This window comes from Colossoma macropomum, unplaced genomic scaffold (genome assembly GCF_904425465.1).
Source record: "Colossoma macropomum unplaced genomic scaffold, Colossoma_macropomum, whole genome shotgun sequence".
Classification (NCBI taxonomy): domain Eukaryota; kingdom Metazoa; phylum Chordata; class Actinopteri; order Characiformes; family Serrasalmidae; genus Colossoma; species Colossoma macropomum.
This window is the reverse complement of record NW_023494793.1, coordinates 17,321,938-17,348,953: the sequence shown is the minus strand read 5'-3', so window position 1 is coordinate 17,348,953 and position 27,016 is coordinate 17,321,938. Positions and strand designations below refer to the sequence as shown.

The 27,016-nt window shown below is 36.3% G+C and overlaps 1 protein-coding gene across 1 annotated transcript in view; it reads left to right on the top strand.

Moving 5' to 3' along the window:
* Positions 1 to 27,016, top strand: part of cacna2d3a (calcium channel, voltage-dependent, alpha 2/delta subunit 3a) — a 289,290-nt gene that overhangs the window by 196,372 nt on the left and 65,902 nt on the right. The window contains exons 16-27 of the mRNA XM_036578675.1: positions 1,284 to 1,364; positions 2,668 to 2,742; positions 9,053 to 9,136; positions 10,969 to 11,040; positions 11,194 to 11,255; positions 11,372 to 11,439; positions 12,373 to 12,418; positions 14,462 to 14,559; positions 14,688 to 14,781; positions 15,008 to 15,103; positions 16,028 to 16,149; positions 19,078 to 19,155. Coding sequence (XP_036434568.1) covers positions 1,284 to 1,364; positions 2,668 to 2,742; positions 9,053 to 9,136; positions 10,969 to 11,040; positions 11,194 to 11,255; positions 11,372 to 11,439; positions 12,373 to 12,418; positions 14,462 to 14,559; positions 14,688 to 14,781; positions 15,008 to 15,103; positions 16,028 to 16,149; positions 19,078 to 19,155 — 976 coding nt within the window. The remainder of the gene's footprint in view (positions 1 to 1,283; positions 1,365 to 2,667; positions 2,743 to 9,052; positions 9,137 to 10,968; positions 11,041 to 11,193; positions 11,256 to 11,371; positions 11,440 to 12,372; positions 12,419 to 14,461; positions 14,560 to 14,687; positions 14,782 to 15,007; positions 15,104 to 16,027; positions 16,150 to 19,077; positions 19,156 to 27,016) is intronic.

Below are 27,016 nucleotides of genomic sequence, written 5' to 3'. Positions count from 1 at the left end.
GATCCAAAATAGAGTGGAAAGGATGGGGCAGTGTGTTGGTGAGAGCGCTTATGAGTGGTTTATCCGTACTCCATAACACAGGATAATCTGGGAAGATATTTGTTAAAGACCAGCCTGGAACTGGGACACCTTTTGCAGTTTTCACGAGGGTGAATCAGTCTCAAAATCGGCCTGACTATCCTACAGTATGGCACAGGCATTAAAAAAACTAATTCTTAGAGGGCCAATTCCTGACATTTTTCTTGTATTTTGTTTTTTCCCTTAATGTCCTTTTATTTGTATGATTTTGTGTATTAAGAATGGCCATAATTAATTTTTTATTTGGCGACTTTCTAGAATCTCTTTATCCCTTATCATTAAACAGGCTGTTTTTGCTGTACCTTTAAGACTGCTGTAACACAAATAAGCTCAGTTCTCATTCAAAAAGTGGTCAGGGCTAAAACTTTCCTTAGAACTTCAGCTTGAAGGGGCAGGTCTTATCTGCTGTAGACTAAATAGTTGGATATAAGTAAATGAGTGGTCTTTTGACCACAGAAAATGTGAATTTAAAACAGGCGGTTTGCTCAGCTTAGTTTCCATGTATGAACTTTACTGACTGGGGAGTGGATGGTATGTTTTGAAACTTTCATAATGTTTACATATCACTTCAAAGTCCATTTATTTAAAAAATCAAGATAAATTCATATTTCCATGATATGAGCCCTTGGTGTATTTCACTTTAGTGAACTAGCTATTGTATTTATTTATATCAATTTTTGAAATAAAAAATAGATTTTTATGTTTTTTACTGGGCAAGATGTATTGTTACAGCAAACTTTCGTTCTTTAGGAGGTATTATTTTAAAACTCCTTTGCTGTGTAGTTGCTTTGCAGTTGATTGGAGTGGAAATATGGCAGTGTATGGTTGGTACATATGGCATGTATTCTGTCTAAAAAGGGAAATTTGGATGGCCAACATTCAAATTTGGATGGCCTGTTACTAATCAAATGTGATACCTTGTACTGTAAAATATGCTATAGTCTAGTATAGTCTAATTCACTGCAGAAATTTGAAAAAAAATATTTTCTTGTTAGTTATTACAATGTTGTTCTGTCAAAACAAAGTGTACTGTTGCTGTGGTGGGTAAAACTAATGTGATGGTGGCCTACAGTCAGTCTTACTGAGCAATAACTTTACTCAAAGGTCTGTTTATACTTGCCCTCAGCTATTCATAGATTCTATAAACCATGCTCTGCTAAAGTTTTGTGGATGCTGCCTGTCTCCTGTTTTTCTTTCTGTTTCAGAAGAATAAAGGCATTTTACTCGGCGTGGTGGGCACAGATGTCCCTGTATCAGAGCTGTTGAAGACCATACCCAAGTACAAGGTACAGTTTTTTAGTGAATTTCATTCAAAGCCTGAGCTCATTCTTATATTGTTGAGAAATCTGTAGTTATTTTGTGAAATAATGTGTCACTGTACCAGTAGTGTTTTTAACAGATATTTAAATATGGTGAACGTTAGGGAAAAAAGTATAGAAGTATAAAAATCAATGTTGTGGTCAAAAGTCAGGGACCACCCTTCATTTAGTTCATTTCTGTCCATTTTTCAGAAGATATTTCTGAGGTAAGTAAGATATAAGATAATAAATGAAAACAATAAAAAAAGTAAAAAAAACAGAAGTTTGCAAAAACTGGAGCTTAAATTTTTTTTTAAGAATTAGAGAAAATGAGACTCCTTACAACTACTCAAGACCTGGTAGACAACCCAACCTGTCACCATCAGATAAACACTAAACAACATCCACAAGTCTATCCTTCCGCTGTGAGAAGGACTGGACACACTAAATACTGAAATATTTTATATATTATGTTTAGTTGTTGAGGCTTCTGTGCAGTTTTCTGTTAAATATCACTTATACTAAAAGGCTATGTGACTGAAAATTAGATAAATCAAGATGGTCTCTGACTTTAGCACAGTACTATAAGTATATACTGGGTAATTCATAGGCTAAATTGATAAACAATAGTTACTAAAGTATGTACTACATTTAATGCCATGTTTGCTGAGGAAAATTGTATTTGGTGTAGAGAGGGGGTACATGGTGGTCTTCTGTTAACAGGCCCACTCATTGTTGTCCAGCACATTTAAAGCCTGTTAAGCACTGAGATTCTTTTTTAAACTGCTTTTGCTTGCTCTGATTGTTCTAACCTTTTTCTCTTCACACAAAGAATGGCAGGGAAATTACAGCCTTGGCTATTTTGCGCTGTTCCCTTTTGCAGAGCAGGAACAGAGAAGTTAATTTATGGACATATCATGAAGAGAAAATTAGTGGGTTTAGCTTTAAAATACTCCTGGCATTTGAGAAAGTGTATTATTTTTAGGAGGGTCATGCCATTTAGCAGCATGTTGGAAGAAACAGGCACAGTAGCGCATGCATGTATGTGTGTCTGTGTCTGTCTGTGTGTGGGGGCACTCCAGACAAGCAGCTGTGGTAAATGATGATTTGTGGGCCAGCGTAAGGATCAGGAAATTGCACAGAGCTTGATTGGGCTTTGATATTAAAATGATAAAAAAGGGGCGTGAACAGAAAGCGAAGGCCAGATATTATGTTGCTGATTATGAAATGTTACAATGTCCCTGATTATGTTCACTGTCTATCCCATGTGTGTGTATGTGTGAATTCACAGTTGGGCATCCATGGCTATGCATTTGCCATCACCAACAATGGCTACATCTTGACTCATCCGGACCTGCGACCTCTGGTAATGAGAAAGCTTCTGTAACACTCTCCAGCTCTCAGGTTGTTTGTGTGTGCGTGTGTGTGTAGGTATTTCTGGCTAACATTTGTAATTTATGGTTAATGTTTATTTATTATTATACAACATTATACCACGCAACCTGTTTGGTTGAGAAGCGTTCTAACTTTTCACAAACACTGTATCACTCCACTGAGACGCTGTTGCTAAGCAACGACTTTGACAGCTGTAGGTGACGCTCAAGCCATTTGAACGTTTTTACTTCTTACTTTGCACACAAACAGAAAATGAATACTTTTAAGATCACATTTGACCTACAGCCGATTTGGTCCGACTCTGAAGATGAGACTACACTAAATTCCCAAACTGTCATTACGACTGAGCAAGCTTTTCAGTCGGCAGCTGTGACAGAAGAACACCTAAACAACCTGGAATCAGCCAGAAATGAACCCAATAGCATTTGCCAAACAAAACAGGCTGTAAGATGCGTTACAGACTGGCTGGAACAAAACAAGGAGCTAAAGAACGAACTGCTGGCTGTGCAGCGAGTGAGCGGAGCTCGTTACTCTGACGTAGCAACAAGCTGCTTGTTAAGGAACTATAATTTGGCGGAAGGAATTGCTAACATTAAAACATACTAAATGCCACGTTCACGGCCCAATTTATTTGTTTATAATTTATTTCTTACTTTATTTACTTAACTGTTGTATAAAAGCAATAGAACACTTGAGGTTGTGTGTTATCGCTAATAACATCACGGCTGTGATGATCTACGGCAAATCACAGCCATGATGGTATTTTGCGATAACACACAACCTCAAGTGTTCTATTGCTTAAGTAACATCATGCTTGTTGTGTTAAACTCTGTATTGTTTCCAGCATTGTAGTAATACTCTTTACTCGTAAGTTTTGGTTGGAAACAAAAGGAAAAAAAGTTCTTGACACACCCAGAAAATTGTTCAATTTGGACTTTTTTCTCCATTTTATCTGGATAGATACAGCCAAGCCAGCTCTCCCGCTGGTTACGACTTCAGAAGCTGAACTGAAGGGCTCACATGTTAGATTACCTACCAACATAATTAGGACATGACAGAGCAATGGACTAATCTTGTTTTGATTTACAATGGGTGAAATTGTGAGAAAAAATCACTCTAGACCTTCAGGAAGTTCTAGATAAATCACTGACTGTGAATATGAGTGGTAGTCTAACCATGTTTCAGTCAGTTGTTAGAAACAACTGAAAACAGTGACGGCAGCTCTGTGCCACAGCTCTTTACTCTAGAAAGACTCTTACTCTAGAATGGGTAAAAAAGTTTATGTGAATTAGCCTTGGCTTAACATACCACATACTATATACCTAACATACTACTATTTCTGCGCTAGCAGAAATTGGCATTGTTGTAGTGGTTTCTAGTTTTTTGGCAGAGTTTTGACATTTACGGCCCAAAATGAAGTCCTAGAAATAAACGTCAGAGTTCGCCACTGCTGTTTATGGCACACTTCATATTTTCTGTTTTATTTTCTTTCCCATTATGTTAAACTCAGCAAATAAAAACAGATTGTGCACTAAAATGCAATTTTCAAATTTGTTAACTATAGAGAAACGTATTTTCACTTACAAAATTAACAAAACAGGCTATTAAGAAAAACTGTTTTCTCAAGTTGCAGAGAAAAAGAATTTGAAAAAAAATCACAATAATGGACTGTTGACCCCAGAGTCCAGACCTCAACATCATTGACTGTTTATGGGATTCTGTGCTTTTTGGGTGAAAAGCAGAGAATGCAACCAACTTCTAAGACTGAACTTTGTGATTGTGGGAAAATATATAAAAAGATGTTTATAATCTAAAGAAAAAAATGAACACAAGTCTGCAGAAAGAATGGAATACAAAGGATGGAAACACTATATATTGAAAAATTTGATATTGTATTTTGTTTTTTCAGACTTTTGCGTATTTTTCTGTTAAATATGTTTTCTGCTTTTTTCCCTCATCATGAAAAATGAACTACTGCTTAGTGGTCATTTTGACAAGAAATGAAATAAACAAAGGTTTCTTTGACTTTTAAAAATACTAAAAGCTCCAGAAGTTTTTTTGCACAGTTGTTGATGACAGGAGATATTGTTGCTAGGATTAGCCAGCTAACTATAACAAATCACTCAGTCCTTTTAGCTGATTCATTACTGAAGTTTTAACAATTCAGAATTGTTTACATATACAAACAAGGTCTTTGGCATGGTTACATACTAAGCACACAAAATAAACAAAGATCTCATAATTTAATTCAAATTATGCATAAATTACATAAATTAAATGTACATTACAGTTCTAGTGAGTGGTATGCCATCAAACAGAGCTCAGTGTGTTCCATCTACTGTATGTGGAGGAATTTAAATACGCTCATATAGTTGAACAGGCCCAGCTGAATGCCCTGTTTTTGAATGGCAGTGATTGGATGTATTGTGCTGTATGGGGGCTGGATAGAGGGGGGGAGTACTGTAGACAGATGCGTAAGGCCCGTGTTTAATTGCAGTGTAATTATCAAGCTGAGTGAAAGGCAGTTAAGGCATAATAAGAGGGGGTTTGTTGGGTAGGTGACCTCAGTTGAACTATTAGGAAGACATGGTGCTGAAATCACAAACTTTCATCACACATGCACAGGTTTGTATTTATACAGTGTCAGGATGTGAGGTCAAGCATTAACAAACTACAAGAATCCCACAGGAAATGCTAGCATGAACATCTGTTTATAATAAGATGTTTCTAAGCTTAAACAAAAACCTAAAGAAAATGTTTAAAGATGTTTAAAGCCTAAACAAAAAATAATTTTGCCTTTTCAGTTCAAAAATTGAAGCATGGAGCTTGTCAAAAGCACTTTACAGTGCAGCTGAGTGCTTAATCATTTTTATCTTGAAACAACATTTTGAAAGAGTGCAACTTTCAAGTTGCAAAAGCTACAATTTTTAATTTTATCTTACGTTATTATTCAACTTTGTCTTAACAAGTTTTACGTGGGGCAATTTAACGTAATCATGCAGAGCTTGTGATTTGGCTGTCTGCCGCACTACGTTCAGTGTTCAAACCAAAAAAAAATCAATGTGCTAATCTTTTTGGCAAAAACAAAACACTGGAGCTTAATTTATAGAAAATTAGCACCTTTAAATTGCAATTGCAACAATTTCAGAAAAATTACAACTAGATATTTTCCTTAAATCATTCGGCCAGTTTTAAATCATTCAGCCATAGTTCAACACAGAGCACAAATGTCCAAAAGTTGTTCAATTTATGGCTGTAATGCTGTATGTAAAACCAGGACTGTACTGTTTGGCTGCTGCAGTCAGCCCAAAGATATCTTCGGATTCAGAGGCTAAAGCATCTGCTGCTTCACCTATTGTCATTGCTATCTTTAAACCTATATCCTTCTTTAGAACTAACTGAAAAACTTGAAAGCCTATGTTAAGTATCTCCTTTAGATAATAAACTGTTTTGCTTCCTGTTTTGAAATTTGTGATTACAAACAAACGCATGCCATTTGCGACATACTGCTGATGTGGGTTCATACTTGTTTCTCCTCTTTCATGTGATGCACACAAAAGCTATTTGAGTGCTGATTGGGTGTGCAACCTTTTAAACCTTAGAGATACAAGCCGTGTTCCTGAGGTGTTTTACTTCTAAAAAGCCTGTGATTACAGCAAAGGCACTCTAAAATTCAGCTGTAGATAAGTGTAAGAAATTATGAAGTAAAGTGATTTCTAAATTTTTATTTTTTTAATTTCATCTCGACATAGTATGTCACAAACCTAGTAAATGAATTGCATTTCACTAAATGAACATTAAAAAGCTAAGCTATCATATAGTTTATGTTTTTCACAGTTAAAAATGGTGATCACTCCTTTTTACCAGAGGGTAACCCTCATAGAAGGCCTACTGATTTCTGGGAACTAAAAAAATAAGTGTAAATTTTAGCTCATTTTTATTCAACAGAATCATGCTTGTATTTAAACTCTTCATGTATTATAGTATTACTCTTATTTAATTGAAAATCAAGAATTGTTTTTCTCCATGGTTATCTAGGTAGATGTGGTAAAGTGAGCTCACTGATTGGATGGAGACTTAAGGAACTGAAGAGAAGGCCTAATGTGTTAATTAGCCATTAATCTTCAGCATAAAATGACAAAAGGAATCACCAATCACATTTAGATTTCCAATAGGGGGAACCAATTTTGTGAGAAAAAGGTCACTTTAGCCAGTGGTCTCCGACCCTGGTCCTGGAAAGCTGCCTTCCTGCAGAGCCTAGTTCCACAGTTCCACAGTTTGCCACACGTGCTCCAGCTAATCAACCTCTTCCCAAGTCCCTGATCGCCTGGATCAGATGTATTAAAGTAAGGGGTGGGGCAGCTTATTGGATACAGGTTGGAAGGTAGCTCTCCAGGACCAGGGTTGGAGACCACTGCTGTAGGCCTTCTGCCAAAAAATGTTTGTACAAATCACCATTAGCTTAGCACTAACAAACTAGGAGAATCCCACAGGGATGCTAGCAGAAGTTAGTATTAATGTAGAGGTGTTTTTTTTTCACAGAGTTTTGACCTCAACAGCTCAAATTAAGGGTCTAGTTCTAATAGTTACAGTTCGCCACTGCTTTTTAGATGAATTACTGTGTAGTTTTTGCTCAGTCCTACAATATTTTCATTTGTGCTGAACTTGCAATTTTTCTAGCACCAGCACTACATGCTCGAAAAGTTTAGACCCTGCCCTGATTTACAATAACACAAACTCACACACACACACACACACACAAGCACACACACACACACACTTCCACTTTCTCCCACTCGCAAACATACACCTGAGTGGTATGCTAAACTGTAGAAGAAACAGCAAAACAGAGTGAGGAACAAGGAGAATTCTGCTGGTCTGTTTTCTCCCAAGTAGACTTATAGATCACCGCAGGTGTGAGTGTGTTCTTTCTTCATCCTTCTGATGGCTATTGATTAGCACTGCCAGCCCAAAAGGTCTCACCATACCAGACAGAGACAGGTGTAAGAGGGAGAGCAGGATAATAAGAAAAGAGGAAGAACAGGATGGATTGGTTTGCAGAGGCAGACAGAGGCAGGAAGAGATGACAGAAGAAGAGGGAGAAAAGCCTCCATCTACTTCAGTACATTCTCTAAGACTTTATATTTACTGACGCTCATACACATCCACACATAAAGCACTCACCTTCATGCTTCAAGTCACTTGAGATGGGTCGAACTTCCTCTGTTCTCTCTCACAACTCTCTCAATGTGATTTCACTCTACTTAAATGTTTCCGCTTGACTTGCCTTAAACTTTCTCAGTAAAAAGGGGCTGGAAATAATGCAGAAGAGTACAGAAGGAACAGAAAGATGTGTTTTAACAGTGAAAGAATGCACCAAAAAAATATACTTGTAGAGTAATATGTTCAGAAAATTCTGCTTGTAGAGTAAAAAAAAACCAGAAAATTCTACTTGTACAGTAAAAAAATAACAAAAAAATGTATTTGTAGAGTAAAGAAACATACAGAAAAGTGTACTAAAAGTCTTGATAAATCCTTCATGAATGAGGATCAGAAGCAGAAACGACTGATTTAAATTCTGTGAACCTGTGAAATTACTAGAACCAGCAAAATATGAAATGAAATCTATATACAAAACTGTACTGTACTAAAGAACATTCAGTCATAATTGCATGACAATGATAGAATACATTATATACAAAAACTTGTATCATTTACTCTCCTGCAGTACCGCTTACATCTACTAGAGGGCCCTCTGTACTTCTCAAACACAAACCTCAGGAGCTCTTTCCTTCCTGACTGACAGAAGAATGAGCAGAGCCAGACTTGCAGATTGCTCATCTACACCGCTATCTCTGCTGCCATTTCCTAGGCAGTATTTCCTCTGTCAGCTTCAGAGAATGAAATGTTCCTTTCATCAGCTTCAAAAAATGCCCTAATTAGGGACTAAGGCTATCATTTGGAACACATTCACATCACAAGAGGAGGAAAGTGCTTCTGATAACTTGTTCCCTCCAGACCCAGCCATTAAATAAGGTCAGGAATCCTTACCCTGTGTAATGTGCTAGTAATTTGTGAAAGTCTGCGAATGATAATTTGTGTACATTTTATATCACATATTTTGGAAGTGTTTTGCAATGTATTTGGTTTTTTTTTCAGAAAACACATGCATTAATTAATAGCTGAGGCTGATTATGCACATATTAAAAATATTACAAAATGAAAACATTTTGGTCTGCTTAAAGATCAGGTATCAAGATGTGAATGTGCATGTGTTTCAGTATGAAGAAGGTAAGAAGAGGAGGAAGCCTAACTACAGCAGTGTGGATTTGTCTGAGGTCGAATGGGAAGACAAGGATGATGAGGTTTGTTTTTGTTTTTTGTTTTTTTGTTACTTCAACACAGGAATTTTCCTTGTAAAAGTAAACCACTGGAGCTAAGAGTGAGTCATTCTGTTTATGAGCAAATATTATGATTTATAATTCATTTAATGAACTAGTATTGTTTGTGTCGCAAATATGTTCAACTCATGCACTTTACAAAATGTAAAATGACAGTAAATTACTGGCTAATAGTTGTATTACTTTCACAATAATTTACTATATTAACAGTAAAAAGCAGTAAAGTGCTAGTGAACTGCATACTTTACAGTCAGCTGAACTGCAAGATTACTGTGATTTAGCTGTATTTTGCAGGACACTTACAGTAATAAGCTGCAATTAAAATACAGAAATCTCTTGTATTTTTACATAACTGTAAAACTAATGCAACTCACTAGTCAGAGATATACTGTACCTTTTTATATGGAAAAAATTACTTTTCATGACATTTTATTCCGGTTTTGTTTTTGAAAATGTAAATAAAGTAACATAAAAACTAAAAAAAGTCTAAAGCAGTAAAAAACGGATTTATTGTCTATTTGTTTTATGTTGTATGCACTGAATACCTGAAGAATGCATTTTCAAATATAAATGTCTGTTAGTACAAAAAGTACCAAAATATCTTAAAGCTAAATTGATTTCTCAATAAAATCACACACACACACACACACACACACACACACACACACACACACACACACACATATATATATTTTAGGTCATTTCTTATTTAACACACAATGTAAAGGGCAACAGACATTTCCAGATTATGTCAAAAACTGAAAAAAATTGTCAAATTATGTTTTGTTGATTTTCTAAATGAACATAAGTACACATCCACAAATTTATCTATAATGTTTATTTCTTTAACTTTCTTTAAACATATTAGAAACACAATAAAACATTAAATGTGACCTGTATATATATATACGTTTTAAATGTTTTTTTCCCCAATATGTTAAACTCAGCAAATAAGTGGAAATTGAATAATCATATATCAAGCAACTTGTTATGTCTTAATCATAAGTTGATATTAGAATTTGTGGTAATGATCAACACTTTACCACAACAGGAGTAACACATAGGTACTAGTAAATTATAATTCATCCCATGAACATATTAATTTATTGACAGTAAAATATCAGCAGTTAGTATGTTTACATGGATGTCATTTACATTACATATACATAGTATTAAATGTATGAGTAAATAAGCTATGAAGTAATGACAAACTAAACTATTAGTTAACTGTGTGCTAAATTACTAAATGCTAGGTATTTATTTAGTTACTAAGCAATAACTAATGTTTCAATAATAGTGTCTTATTAACAACATAATTAATATTTAATTTGTGAATAATAATGCAGCTAAAAATAAGAAAAAATATTTTGTACAAAATTTGTAATTTGACTAGAGGCATCTAAACTATGGCTGTAAATAGAATTACAGAGTTGTCTCTGTCTTCTTATTCATGTTCTGCTCGATGAATTGTTGATCACACTTTATTTTGGTGTCCCCTATAGATGATCACTTCAATTATTAACAACTTTCTGGCGATAATTAGCTGATTATCAACACCATTGAGGCAAGGGTTAGGCTTGAGAGTAGGTGTTGTATTAAAGTTAGGTTTGGATTTAGGATTAGATTTAATTCTTGAACTCAACTTCAAGTTCAGTTGCATTTCACAGATATTTAGTTGAATGTTAACTAAAGACAGACTGAGTATTTACAAGCATCTACACAGTGTTATTGAATTGCCATTTCTTTGCTTTCTTTATGTCCACTACAACATGTTCTGTATGTATTTGTGGCTTCAGCTGCGCAATGCTATGGTGAACAGAAAGACCGGAATCTTCTCTATGGAAGTGAAGAAGACTGTTGATAAAGGGGTGAGAGAGCGAAAACAGATGTTATGATTAGACACAAAGTCTGCATTTATTCTTTTCAGTGCGTTAAACACACAGATTCAGCCTTGTGCTTAGAAATGCCCTTAAGCAGGATGTCCCACCAGATGGCACTGTAATATGCTGTGTTTGTTTCAGAAACGTGTGCTTGTTCTGCATAATGACTACTACTACACAGACATCAAGGGAACTCCCTTCAGGTAATGTGGCAATCTTTATCAAGCACAACTGTTAAAGCACATTAATACATTAATAGAGCCAGCAGTCATTAATTGTTTGTGCATGAGCTCTAAAGTGATGTGTGCTTATTTTGCAGCTTAGGTGTGGCCTTGTCACGGGGACATGGTAAATATTTCTTCAGGGGGAGCGTCACTGTGGAAGAAGGTAAACCCCCACCTCTTCCCAATAGGCTATATATAACGCAGCTGAAATCAAATGTTTTCTTTGTGCATATGTGCTTGAATGCATTGCCAGGTACCAGTGTTTTCACCCTGTGGTTTTCTCCCCCTCGTGGTCATGCGTGTTAATATTCATTTGCCTCGTTTCTAAACTCTGGTACTATGTGGGATTGCGAGAGCATGACTCGGCATTTCCTGTGATGGCCCGGCCCGTCAGGCCCAATAGAAATGGACATTTTTCATCCCTCGCGGAAAAGCTGATGAATTATGAATGAAATGAAGAAAAGCTGGCCATAGGGTGTGCATGGAATTGACCATCAACTCATCTGTTGAAGTTAGTCATTAGGGAAGGGAGAGAGAGAGAGAGGAGGTGAGGGAGTCTGTGTTGACCTCCTGCTTTACTAACTTTTTCCATCCACAGGTTCAGAATTAGAATCATATATACATTATGAAAATTTTGCATGTGCCGAGATATTAGTCACCAGTTAGTTTTAAACAGCTGCTTTAGATCCTGATGCCAGGTAGTCTTGCGGTATCGTTTATTTATTAATAGTTACTTTAGTGTGACAGAACTGGCCTGGCATCAAAACAACTTCAAGACAGCTCTTCAGAGGTCATTTCTTTTTACTTAAAAGCAGTGAATACTAAAGCAGAATTTGCTGAGGAAAAAAAAACTCCTTAACCCCTTAAATGGACAGGGCCCAAGGTTATTACATATTTCTATGACCTTAGAATCGAATAGCTCAGCCAGTTTGCATTGAAGTTGCTGTAGTTACTGAATAATAATTCTTAGTATGTAATAAGCCTGGGATTGTAAGAGGTTAAAAAGAGGTCCCCATGTGTCTGAAAACCTGCTTGGCTGATAGAAATGCTCGTTATAAATTGGTTAAATGGCCTCATGTGTTCTACTGTGTTTCAGGACTACATGATTTGGAGCATCCAGATGTGGCACTGGCAGATGAATGGTAAAGCACATAAATGATATATGCAAACATACATAGTTTTGCGTGTTAGTTTGCATATGTGTGCAAGACGTAGGTGCAGTTTATTTGTGTATGATAGGAACAAGTGTCCCCATTATTCTGCCTTCAGTTTTTCAAGGTAATCTGCAGGGATATTTTTTTAGTTGTGTTTTCTCAGTGTCAGATGTCCAGTTTCAGTGTTCTAGCACAAGTTTTCTTCTTTTTTTGTCTAGTTCCTGCTTCTTTCCAGCTACACATTGTTTCAGGCCCTAATGTTGATCTGTCTGCTCACTGTGGACAGAATCTGATTCAAAATGGAGCTTAATTTTCTCCTCTCTCTCAAAGATGAAAGCTTTAAGAACTGTTTATCTGATGAGGACAGTTTTGATGGTCTACCAGGTCTTGTTTAGTTGTTAGGAGACCTATTTTCTTACCGTCTATCTCTTAATCATTTTCTGAACTCCAGTTTTGGAAATTTCTGTTTTTTTTCACTTATTTTCCTACAACTTTCAATTCTTATGCAAGTGTATTATCTTATATCTAATTTTCTTGGAAAGGTTTGTAGACAGCTGCTTAAACAATGATTTCTTCAGAAATCAATAATATAAATAGGGAGTTTCTTATTCCTTTACTACAGTGACAGCCTCTACTCCTCTGGGAAGGCATTACACTAGATATTAGAACATTGATGTGAGGATTTGATTGCATTCACAAAAGCATTGATGAGGTCAGGTACTGGATGATTAGTTTTGGATGATTAGGTTTGGATCACAAAAAGCACTTCAGCTGTTCCCAATGATATTGACTGTTCTACAGTCCAATGCTGGGGGACTTTTTACCCCTCTAGTCGACACTTAGCATTGGGCGTGTTGACATTAGACTTGTGTGGCTGCTCCAGCCTCCCTTTCTATTGGCAGTGCTTTTGTGTGGAGATTTTACAAGGAGCAAGCGCAATAGGTGCACCTCGAAGTAGTTAAATTCTCTCATTAGAAGGAGCGTCTGTATACTTTTGGACATATTGTGCATCTCTTCTAGACATTTTAGATGCACATGAGGAAGAAATTTGAAGGCAGGTAACTTGTGTTAGTTGGGTAGTTACTTGTATGAATGTTAGTGTCTGTCTGAAGGGGAAGAAATACCAGTGAAAAATATCAGCCTTTGTTGTAAGGGGACAGCTGTAACTTGTGGGTAAGAGTGGAAGAGTCTTGTTTTTTCACATGTGTAATCACACGTGATCGCAGATTTTCTCATGTGATCACATGTATTTTCACGTGATAAAAAGTTTTCACATGTGAAGAGTGCAAAAACCACGTTATTCACATGTGGAGTTCATGTGAATTTTCTATAAGGCTGTATGTATGATAGTGTGTTCATTTAATTATTTCCAACCTCCTCCATGTGGCAGCACAGTATTATCCATAGTACATAATTCAGTACCTGGTTTGGCAAATCAGTCCTTTATCAAATTTAATCGAGTGTGATGGTGATGGAATTTAACAAATTTAAATGATGGCTGGGAGTTTTGAGGAGACATCTGGAACCAAACTTTGTTATTCAAACTAGCTCACAAACTAAGTAAACAAGAAAACAAGAAATTCTTGTTACTTTGTACTATGTTAATATTTTTTTGCATTTGTAATTATATGTATGTTTTCAAAACCATAAACACACCTGTTACCAAGGGCATTGCCAAGATGGTTGGAAGCAGTGTGCTTCGATGCCTAGGACTTTTGCATAGTAATGTATGTTTCCTGCTTTTTTCCTGACACTGAAAAACAAATAACTGGTACTTAATGGCAGTTTCGACCAGTAATTAAATAAATTAAAAGGTGGTTTCTGACTTTTGCACAGTTCTATAACTCATTCACCTTAAAAAAGAAACAGTTTTATTTACCTCAGTTTTTATAAAAGAGAGCTGTAAGATTTCTGTTTTGGTTATTGAAGTTCAGGTTAGAGTTAGAGGTGGCACAGCAGCCTAGATTTCAATGGAAATATCACACAAAGACATACAAATACCAATACACACTGATGAATGTGTGATTTCAGGACATACTGTAACACAGATGAGCACCCTGAACATCGTTACCTGTCTCAGAACGAGGCCATCAAACTCTACCTCAGTGGAGAACAACCACACCTCAAGTGTAAGTGGAGTCTTATGCGCACACACACACACACACACACATTATTATGTCATCTGTAAGTATTAATATGTAATGTGTGTTTTTCTGCTAATGGTTTGCATCCGATGCTATGACAATTGTTGCTGTAGGTGATAAAGAGTTAATTCAGGAGGTTTTATTTGATGCTGTCGTGACTGCACCGATTGAAGCTTACTGGACCAGCCTGGCTCTCAATAAATCAGAGTATGAAGACCACATGCACACACAGACACTCAAACTTGCATGCCCTGCTCACTCTGCTTAAAACTTCAAAGTAGAAATTGATTTACTCTATAAAAGCCCACATACTCCAACTCATAACTGCAGTAAAACAGTAACAATGTACTTTGGTAGGCAGTGTGTAGCATGTATTGTGTAGCTGTCATTTTTTCCTCATATGTCTGTTCTTCTCTCCTGTATGTTGTCACAGAAACTCTGATAAAGGTGTGGAGATAGCTTACCTCGGCACTCGGACAGGCCTGTCCCGTATCAACTTATTTGTGGTGCCGGATCAGCTAAGTAATCAGTAAGCACAGGAAAACATATTACAAACATATTCCCCATTACAGTTGTTTTATGTATATTGTTGCAGATACATGTATAAAATGATGTAATATAATGAAATGAAAATGTAATATAATGACAGTATTCTAAATTTTTCAAACAAAGGTGTAAAAAGTACGACATTGAAAGCTGAATTGAGCTGTAGTTTAATCGTAATAACTGAGAAAGATATAGCACAGAAGATAAACTTACAAAAACGTGCTTTCCATAAAGCCTCATATTTAAAAAGTAGTGTACAAGAAGCCATTCAGAATGATTTCCTGACAGAACATTTCTATACTGTAAAAAAAATGGTTCAGTGTTAAACCTAAAGAAGTAACCTGTTCACCTTAAAATTTTTAGTTCTTTGAACTTCTAATAGTAAGTTAACAGAAAATATTCTGCCTTTTACATTGTATTAACTTATTTGAAGTTCACCTCAAAATTTGAAAGCAACCAGGTTACTTATGTTTATAAGTTAAAACACTGAATCTTATTTTTAATGTAACATAAATAAATAATTACTCTTACTCTTTATTTAATAATATCTGCTGTTTTTTGCCGTATTTGTTCTTGATCCCAGAATATTACACATTGTCAACAAACCATGAGTTTACATTTTGGTGTCTATTCATAATATTTAAATCTAAGTTATATATATATAAGCCACTATTTTTCACTATTTTTTTAGATGTTTTGTGGTAAAAACTTGCTAAAAGTGACTACTGGCAAAATAGCAACTATGCTAACTATTAGTTAAGTATAAAAAAAATACAAATTAGAATTCAGTTTTAATTACTGACTGTGCTGCGCCTTTATCCATATGAACATCTTTTTTTGTGAACTGACCTTATAGCTGTTGACATCGCTTTCGGTGAGGTCATCTGTGTGTGCTGTGTGTTCTAAGAGACTTCCTGACGGCGGAGGATAAAGAGGGTGTGTTCAACGCTGATCATTTCCCACTGTGGTACAAGAGAGCAGCAGAGCAAGTGCCGGGAACCTTTGTCTACTCCCTTCCATTTAATACAGGTGAGGGGAACTTTATGTAGGCACAACACAGAACAACAGTGATATATGCACAACACCTTTCCTTCATATCCATGCTTAACAAAGAAACTGTTAGGGCCCAAATCATGGAAAACACTTATTTGAAGTAAAAGTGTTTGATGTAGAGTTTAAAACCGTGTTAAAGATTCAAAACATACCATTTACTACCCAGTGCATACAGTCCATATACAGTCATATACAAAAGTTTGAACACCCCCAGGTTTAGCACTGGCCATATTTTATGTGTTATTTTTTCCAGTACTTTAAATTCAGCAAATAAACTGTAATTTATTCTAATGTTCTAATGCTATTCTAATAAATGCTTATTGCCCAGATAAATGGCTTTACATATCATTTTCTCAGACGCCTTAGACTTCTGCACAGTTCTGTATGTTACACACTGACAGTATGTTGGTGTATAAAATGAAATATTCTATATTTACAAAATGCTGCCTCCTTGTGGCAAATCAGCTAAATACAAGAAAAAAGAAACAAACACAAAGAGGACATAGAGATGAGGAATATCCTTCCAAAAAAGACATAAAAACAGGATTAGGGTTGTGTATGATAAGTACTAAATAGCATAGCATTAAAACATGTTCTTTAGTTAAAGTTTAAAAAAAAAAAACCTTTTGTCTTTTTGACTTATTTCATCAACTTATTTCCATCAGCTTCTAATTCTGTGTGGAAGAAAAAGGAAAAATCTCAAACAAACCCTTTATGTTTTCTAAAGAACATATTAAGCTTAGCATCACTGTACAGACCTGAGACAAGATCGCATCAACCCAGACCTTGTTCTTGGTGTAATTCTACTGACCCACAGGTCCGATATCTGCTCCTAAAGGCCATATTGTTTTTGATGGTTTCTGTTGGCCTGTCGCCGGCAACTGGTTAAGATTGTCTTCTATTAGCTGATATTTGTTTGTGGAGCTCTGCAGCATAATTAAACCAAATGCCCCTTGATAAGAAACAGCAGTATGTGCATATGAAAATGGTTTCTTGTCAAACATAACCCACTTTTATTCCAGAGGGAATTGCAGTGACAGGAAAATATTTTTCCAAAGATTTTTCCTTTTTTGATTTTGCTTTATTTACTTTATATGAGCAGATATGGCTCATCCACAGATTAAGTGTAAAACAGATTTGCCAGGGAGACTCCCCGCTGACAGTGTAATTTGGTCCTATAGGCTTAATCTGTGCCCTGAAAATTGGCCTGGATGGTTTTAGGCATGTGTTTGTTTGACTGGCCCATCTGCAAGCTCAAATGGGTGACAGCTAATGTTGACGGGCAAAGCATGTTTGAAACTGACCTCAAGGGGGCCAGTGGTTTTAGCAAAAAAGCCAAGCCTTTTCATCATCATTCCTTCTCTCTGTTCCCTCGTCTTTCTTCTCTTCTTCTCTTTCTTTGACAATTTTTTTTTACTTTTTTATTAGTGCTTGGTTGGGGTTTTGGCATGAATTTGGATTTAGGGATTTCAAATGTGATGTGTTACTGTGAGGTTTTAAAGGTCTCTCTCTCTCTCTCTCTCTCTCTCTCTCTCTCTCTCTTATTAGAAGTGCATGTTTTCAGCACACATTCTGCTTCAGGCACTCTCTTTGGAGTTTCAGTAATGTGTCTAAGAGAAAAGTCTTTTTTCTGTCTGTAGAAGGCAGTGTTCAAAATAAGAGCATTTCATGCATACTCGCTAGATGTTTACAGTGTAGCTGTAAGGCTGTGTCATTCTAATCATAATATTATATATCACAGGCACTGCACAAGTAGGGGATGTGAAGATATTTAGTACTATCATGATAAATTATGTCACAGTATGGTATTCTGAGCATGTTGTAAATATGGTCTGTACTTAAAGAACTCTGACCAACTGCATGTCACATTACAAAGATAACTTGTACATATACAGGCATAATTATGCCTGTTTAACTTAACTGTTTAATTGTTTAGCACATTATGTGAAAAGCTGAATAAAAATTACAGTGTTCATATTTTTTGATGGTGTTTTTTAAATATGGCCCTGCTGCTGCTTTTTTGTCAAATAACAGAAATCATGATGCAAAATGTTGTTGTTAAACTATCTTTACATATTGTTATTAGTAATGCATGATTTGAATTGGGTAGGAATTAGTAGTTTTTTGCTCCAAACACACGATTGGAATTTGTCAGTTTACAGTTGTATGCAAAATCTGAACATCCCCGGTCAAATGACGTTTTGTTGATTTTCTCAGTGATAGTTAGTAAGCACATCCTCCACAGAGAACACACTTAAGCATGGCATATTTTCAGTTAAAGTAAATACACATTTTCAATAAATAAATAAAATTTAAAATGTGCCATAACTTTTGCACAAGCCACATTTTAGGCTTATTTTTTTCCAGCATGTTAAATTCAGTAAATAAACAGTAATTGTACATTAAACTGTGTAAAAGTGTGTTCTCTGTAAAGGATGTGTATTTATTTACACTTACAAAATCAACATGTGACCAAGGGCACCAAAACTTTTGTATACAATTGTGTTGTTTATTTTTTGTAGTTTTTGCTGTATATAACCAGAGCCAGGTGAGTGCTTACGCTGTATTTGAAGTCTGCTGCTACACATGTATCAAATTGTCATGGCATTATTATTCATAACTCCTTGTGCTGAATAGTCAGTTGCCTCTTACTTTTGATGTAGCACTTTATTTGATTCATGTTATTTAAATAGGCGACTGATTTTTCATTTACAGTTTAAAATGGCTCTGGCTAAAAATGGTACTGGAAATGTGTCAGTGTGTTTCATGTTTATTTAGCTCACACAGTATGAACTTCAGGTCCAGAAATGCTAAAAAATATCTGCCAATTTGGCTGGAAAGAAATCAGAATCAGCCATAAAAATTCATCAGTGCACCCTAAATCATGTGTGTGTTTATTCCCAGGTTCAGAGAATAAGAGTGTAGTTCTGGCCAGCACTGCCATTCAGCTACTGGACGAGAGGAAGTCGCCCATTGCTGCAGGTAAGACTCTGACCTTTCTTACGTAGCTTTCGGCTGTGCAGCACTGAAATGGAAATCATGTTTTTTAAAGAAAAAAAATGTGTGTGTGTGTGTGTACACGGTTTAATATGAAGACAGGATTATTCGGAGCTTAAGCTCAGAAAGAGCAACTGAGGGATTGAGCTTAGTGGTTTTAGGCCCATTCTGTCACTCATGCTCTCACTCCCTCACTCGCTCATTTATTTGCTCTCTCTCTTTCATGTTTGCTCTAAAATCCTCATAACTAAAAAACAAACACTGAACAACCTCAGATCTCCTCCTGCGTACTTTGGAATATATATATATATATATATATATATATATATATATTTATTCCAAACATATATATATGTGTGTGTGTGTGTGTGAATCTATGTGTGTGTGTGTGTATATATTTTTAGGTACATATAAGCTATGCATGTATATCTTTCTCTGTCTCTCGTTTTCTTACTCTCCCTGTTTCTCTTTGTTTCTCTTTCTTTATCTCTCTCTCTCTCTCTCTCTCTGTCTCGTGTGAATTATGTTTCACCTCAGTATTGAACTGTCTCTGATGAATAACAGGATGTGACAGATGAGTTGTGTCAGAAGTCTGAGATTTCGTGGGCTGTTAGTCACATGATGTGACTTCTTTGTAGGCTTTCTATTACAGTATGATGTTGCAGTTATGCACCTCTGTGACAGCAGATGTATTGTTGAATTTAGTCGACATATGAACATATTGTGACTGTCGTGACAAAAACTTGTGCCTCTGGAAAAAAGCTAACTTTAAAGGAAGACAAAAACATTCTTTACTTTCTTGAACGATTTCTGTTTATTGCTTTGTTTTTAATGAAATGTTCACACACTTGTGTGAAATGTTCACACACTTTTGAATGGAATTGAAAATCCAATTTGAAAATGAGGTTGTGATATGACAGCAATATATTTTTTTGCATTATTTTTATGTAAATACAAGCATTTAGTTTAGAGTCTGATGACGCTTTTGCTGGAGTGCACTGGAATCTCTACTGCTTTTATTAAAATGTAATGTATTTTTATATTGATGTTTGGCAAAGGGCATAGTATGGATTCAAATGTCAATAGATACCTTAGAGCAGGGGTGTCAAACTGAACCACTAAAAGTGCCATATTAAAAAAAAATGTGTTTTTATTTCATTTTTACTTGACCTGAACAGGCCATTGTTTATTCAAAATATGCCAAACCTGCAACAGCAAAATAGGCATTGAATACCTATTCCAAAATAATTCTAAATAAAAATTAATTGTTTTAGGTATTTTTTTTTTTTAACTGCCTGTTTGCTTGACACCAGCCATCTTTTCTTTGTGTGTAACCACTAACCCAACCCATAGATGGGGGAAGGGGGTCAGAACGCACACTATGTTGCAGTGCATGCTGGGGATTGCAGTGCCTCTCAGGGTGAACCGGGCCAGTAAGAATAGAAAATTAAAATAATTTTGCAGGCCGAATAGAACTGTGTCACAGGCCTGACTTGGTCCGTGGGCCTTGTGTTTGACACATCAGCCTTAGAGTGTTATAATTTTCTTTTTATCTGTACTTATATGTAGATGTATTTCATTACTGTTCCTAGCAGGGCTGGACTGGAAACTAAATTCAGCACCGGACTTTTGCCTAGACCAGCCCACTACAACCATGGTTGACCCTATGATTCCTCGATCTGATGTCCAAATTGTGTACTTTCATTTATTAATTTATTTGCGTCTTGTTTCAGTAACTTTCTGTTTTTTTTATCACACACTCCCTCCCCAACACTTTACTCTTTTTGGAGGTTTTTTCTGTCTCTTTCTAGTTTCCCGGTTTAACTCTTCCAGTTGTTGTCATTATGCTTTGTTCAGGAGGCAGCGGCATTTAAAAAGTGATATGCCACTAGCCACACACTGTGAATGCAGTGGGCCACTGACGTGTCTAGATATGTGCAGTCCAGTATTTGCCAGACAAATGTCATTTGTCCCAGGCAGTCTCTACATTAGAAACAACCATGCATTTCTTTGTTTCTCACTCTCGCAGTGGCCGACCCACATAGCGGTCCACCGGGAATTGTCCCAGTCCTCCCGATGCCCAGTAGTTCTCTGGTATCTAGTAGAAGCACAATGATTAAAGCCTTGATCATCCATGCTGATGTTGTTGCTTAAAGCTGAAAATGTCAATACCAAAAAGTAATGATGGCACCTCTATTTTTTAAGTGGAACTGTTTTCTGTTGATGATATGGTGTCATTTTGACAGCTAGATTTTGCTAACTTTGCTAACTGCTAGGTACGGGTCAGAGTTGAGCACATCTTGCATTTATTTTACATTACCAAATGCAGGTTTCCAATAAGTAGCCCCAAGAGCTTCTTTTAAGCTGAATACATTAAACCTGAGTGGCTCTTTTGCAGAAGATTCAACATTAATGGTTCACTAATGCAGTTGTAAGTAGGCCAGCTGATTACCTTTCAAAGAACAGATATACAGTACTGTACAAATTTCAGAGGCTGTTCTTTTGTCTTTTCCAGTCAAAACAACCATTATGTACAAGTTATTCGTTTCCAGCTTCTAGAAAAAAAAGATATTTAACATAAAATTAGATAAAATTAGACACACATCCAACATTAAGTATAATGTCAAATCTATCAGTAGTTAATTTGTCCACTCTTTACTTTTGTGCATCCTACTGCCACTTTAACGCTGTTCCTAAAGGAGTTACTGACATTATGTTCCCCTATCAAAGAGACAAACAGGTAAAATATTTTAAGGTGCGCCTACTGCCGACACAGACAGATTACAAATGAGATAATGAAGTGAAAAAAACAGGAGTTCTCAAAACTGGAATTGTTAAAAGATACAGATAAAATAGGACTCTTGACAACAATGCAAGACCTGGTAGACCACCAAGACCACCACCATCAGATAAACAGTTCTTACAGCTTTCATCTTTGAGAAAATCAAGTTCTACTTTTGCTTCAGATCTGAAATATCCACAGGTGTTTCTGTCCATCCTTTCACTGTGAGAAGACAACTCAACACTATGAGTCTGAAAGGATGTGTAGCAGTCAAGAGGCCCTTACCGAGAAAAGGAAATAGACAGTAAAGTAGAAAATTTGCCTGAAAAACACTGAAACTGGACTTCTGGAGTGAGATTTTTTATGGGGTCTAAATTTGTAATGGGCATTACACAGATCACGTGAAGCAGAAAATGCAACCAACATCTAAGGTTGAACTTTGGAGCTAATGCAAAAATATCCCTGCAGATGTTGGAAAAATTGAAAGCAAGTCTCAAAAAAACGGGAAAAAATTATATTATATGTAGTTGTTGACGCTTCAGTGCAATTACCTGTTAAATGGATTTCTCTTGCTTTATTCCTTATACAGACAAATTAAAAATTTGCCAGTTTTGACTGGAAATTAATAAGTAATAACATGTCTAAACTACCTATTGGAGTTTCATTTCAGTTTCATTTGTAAGTTCGAACCTCCAAGCTGAAAAAATTAGAAAGCAGCATGAAAGTCCATTCTGAAAGTCTCACAGTGCATCAGTTGTAAAAGGCTCACAGCTTTAGGGGCTTTTTCCTACAAAGCGGTAGCTGTGTTTTTTTCAAATGTTAATCAAGGTTAATGTAGCCTAGTGAACTCAGCCTTGAGGTTGGCTTATGTAAACCTCTACTGTGTCTCGAATGCAACACAGTTCTCTTTTAAACCTGCTGGAAACCCTTCACTCCAACTGAATGTTGTGTTGCAGTAAAAAATATGCGTGACAACTTCTCACACAGCTGGCCACTCCGCGTTGTTGGCTGCTTGATATTAAAATTAAGCTAAGCTCTTCTTTAGTGCTTTTCTTTTATCTGCATAATATAGCCCAGTGTGTGTGACTCAGTGTGTCTGTGTATGTCACTGTGTGTTTCTTGTATGTTTTTGTGTTGGTTTTTCTTTTTTGGTATTCAGAACTATAAAAGGGCACAGCATACACTATACACAATATATTGTTTGTTAATCGTTGCGACAATATCGTCCTTTGCAATTCTGATGTTGCAGAAGGCTGCAATCGGCGAATGAGCCTCCGACTAATCACTGAATGTTTTATTTTGGGCTGTGAGCATCCAGACCAATCACAGATATCCTTTTGTAAATAATTAAATAATTTTGATGAAAAATATATAATAAGTGAATTAGAAAAATAAAGTTTATATGTAAACAATTATATATAAAATTATTATTATGCTAAATGGGCATGTTTATACTTGTGTGTATATATATATACATACATGTAAAGTAGGTGCTGTGGACTACTTAGCAGTTTCCAATTAAAGGCGAGGGTATTTTGCCAGCGTTCTCCTCTCTTGGTATAAAATGGGCAGTGCTCATCTTGGGTAGTGTGTATGCAAGCAGTATCTTTACCAATCACAAGGCCAATGTGGGTTGTCCCACAAAGCTTCAACAAAATTCTGTTCTCCCACGGTCTCCTTTTTCTGTTTAAGTCGGAGAAGTTTACCACAAGAAAGCTAACAACAAACAAAAACTAACCTATCAAGCATAACTGAGCTAGCAAGAATGTCCATTCGTCTGTTTGTTTGGTCAGCCGGCCATGCCAGCGTTTCCTGGATGTATATCTACCAGAAAAGTGAAGTAGAACCCTCAATACTTCACCATATAAAAGCAGGATAACTTATTTAGTGAGTTGACACGGTAGAGCACCTGTTTCACTCATTTCTCCTCGCTCTTGCTATGGTGTTTAGCTCTACTTCTGTGGTGTAGCAGGCTGGAAGTGTTGGACTAAATGCTGTCAATTGTATCTCATTAGAATATTATGATCATGCCCAGACAGTTCTCAGATCGGTCTGATAAGCAATTCTTAAGCCATTTTAAAATTATGTTTAAACGTTTTTTTTAGTTCAAGCTTTGATGACTGTTTAATATAAAACATCAATTTGAGTATTTTTAGATTTTACATTGTTTTTCCAGACCCAGATCATGATAAACTGAAGTTCCTTCACTTTTGTTAAATGAAAGCGTTTAATGTGGACACTGTTAAAGTTTCAAAACATACTGTTCACTCTCTATTAAATACAGTTCCTATATGGAAACTAAGCTTTAAAAACAGCCTGCTTTGAATTCACTCTTTTTGTGATGTCACATTTACATACCTAAGGTTCTTTCAAAACTGGAGTGATTTGAGCATTGTTTTCATTTTGTTAGGATCTATGCTGCTACATTTTGAGGATGTGTTTGTTGTGTTGTAAAAAGAGCATCATATTTGCTTGAAACAAACGCATGAAACAGTTTTTCTGCATCGCTCAGAGATATAAAAGGCTAAACTTTAGCAATATTTCTCAAATGATAAAACTGCTTTAGTGACTGCATGTGCATGCAGAATAAAACAGACCTCAGAATAATAATATTACACACAGATTCTGCAAATGATGTAACATGTTTTGAAACATCAGTGTGAAAAGGTCAACTGTAACACTAGGATCAGAAGAGAGAGGAAAAGAGAAGAGAAGGGCGGTTGAGGAGAGGAAGAAGGGGAGGGGGAGGAGAAGGAACCGAGGAGAAGGATGAAAAAAAAGAGAATAAAGCGTGAATAGATGAAAATTGTCTACATTCACATAAGAGGAGTTCAGATGGAGCCTCTGGGAGTTTGCTGAAGCATAAGGACACTCACACACACACACACACTATCACAAGCGCTGAATGTCAGGGCTTAGCAAAAGCGGAACCGCAACAGACAGATTCCCACACTCGGCTGCACATGGCACACTGTTTTGCTTTAGGACGTATGCACGTGCACGCACACACACATACATACATACACATGTCCAAATGAGGAGAGCTGTAGACATTTCTCAACAAATGACACATTTATTCTCAAACATATCTCCCAGTAATATAGTACTCTAATATAGTACACATTTATATATTATTTATCAATATATACTGTATTTCAGCACTTTGCGCTCAGTTGACATGAACAAAAAAATGTTTGACATACATACACATGTGGACCCACACACATACAACAGTCATACATACATCTATCAACTGAATCTATGGTTAAACAGAATTTTGCATAGATATAGTTTTGTATGTGCTTTGCGTGTGCACTAATGTTTTCATCTGGAATGATGACACATTGAAAGGTGCTGTTCATTGCATTCTACACTGCAAAAAATGACATCATGGCAAGTGAAAACATCTTAAATCTAGTCAATATAGATAAGATTTCTCATTTTGAGATTGTTATAAGAATATTAAAAGATTATTGTACAGCTTATTTCTAGTTCTATACTTGCGGGGATGCAGGAAGGTGTTTTAATTTGGGTGTGCATATATGTGGCATAAGTGATGTCACATAAAATGATTTTTCTTTCTTTTATTTTTAGATCATTTACATCAAACAGAACATGTCATAATGTGCTGTAATGTGCACACATATAACCAACACATCAAACCGCTGATGCACACCCTGTGTGCTGTGCTCTGGAATCTGCTCTGGATGATCTTTATGTAAATTAGCTGAGCAGCAACCAGTCAGATTGCTGATATGTGCCACAGTAACCGATTGCGTCACGCTTATAACCAAGCTGCGCAATGAGATTCACACAGTGAATCTCAAATGTATACAAAATGTGGGGCATTTCAGGGGCTAACATTTGGCAAGGGAAGTGATTTTTTTTGCTGTAATGAAAGCAAAGTTAACTTAAACAGCCCTCGGCAGCTGCAGATACTACAAAAAAGAAGATCCAGCTTGATATTTAGATCTCAAATGCAAAATAAACATTATACTATGAAGATATGATGACAATAGTAGATAATTCACTTACATCCTTGGACGACACGTCCCAAGTCATGACTGAGTTTTGACTATTTTGATGCTCTTTCAGTGCACTCGCAATTATCAGAATCATCATTCAGAATAGGGTCTAAAGCACAACCAGCAAAATGCATGCAATTACATATTTCCACCAGAGAGGACTCCAAATCCCCAAATCTTATATTGTGGCTTTAATGTTCTTTTTGAAATAATTTTTAGTAGTTTCAGTTAAACAGCCCCCTCAGCACCACCACTTCCTGTGTCCCTGTTTATTTAGTTGAAGTAATTCTATGTAGACATTGTCTTATTCTATTGACAGGTAATTTTGCTAGTGTAAGATGTAAGAAAGATGATTTAGCTTTGTTCTAAAAAATAATACATGAACAAGCAAAATATAAAGGATTATTATAAAGATTATTATATAACCATATTTTTCTAGATAAAATGAATAAGTAAAATACTTGTATAAAATTCTTTCAACAATGTAAAAATGATAAATATTAGATATATCAACTAGACTTTTACTACTAGATGATTTCACCTTGCAGTATTACTGAAAATATTGCTGCCATTTATGCAGCACTAAAAGTAGCTTGAAAATAGTTTATATTCAAGAATTAATTTGATGCTGTGCGTATTGGACAGAGGACTGAGTGCAAGGGTAGAGGCGCGCGCAGTGGTAATGAATTTGTAGTGGCAGCACTAACGCGACCCGACAACCTGATGACATCACACTCCCAGGGCAACAGGAGCGTGTGTGTGCGCTGTGTGTGACAGCAAATCTCTGATTTGAGCAGCCTTGCTTACAGGCTGTTTGGCCCTCACGTTATTACTCAAAGCATCATGTCTGATGTGATTTCGAATATGTGCGTGCACGTGTGTGTGTGTACGCGTGGTGCTTGGCTGTTCACTATCCTGTTATATAAGGTGGATAAAATCAGACATCCTGACGGAACAACCTCGTGTCCTTCACACCCTCGTTCACAGTCTCTTTCTCTCCGTTAGGGTGTGCGTGAGGGTGTGAGGTAGCTTATAACAC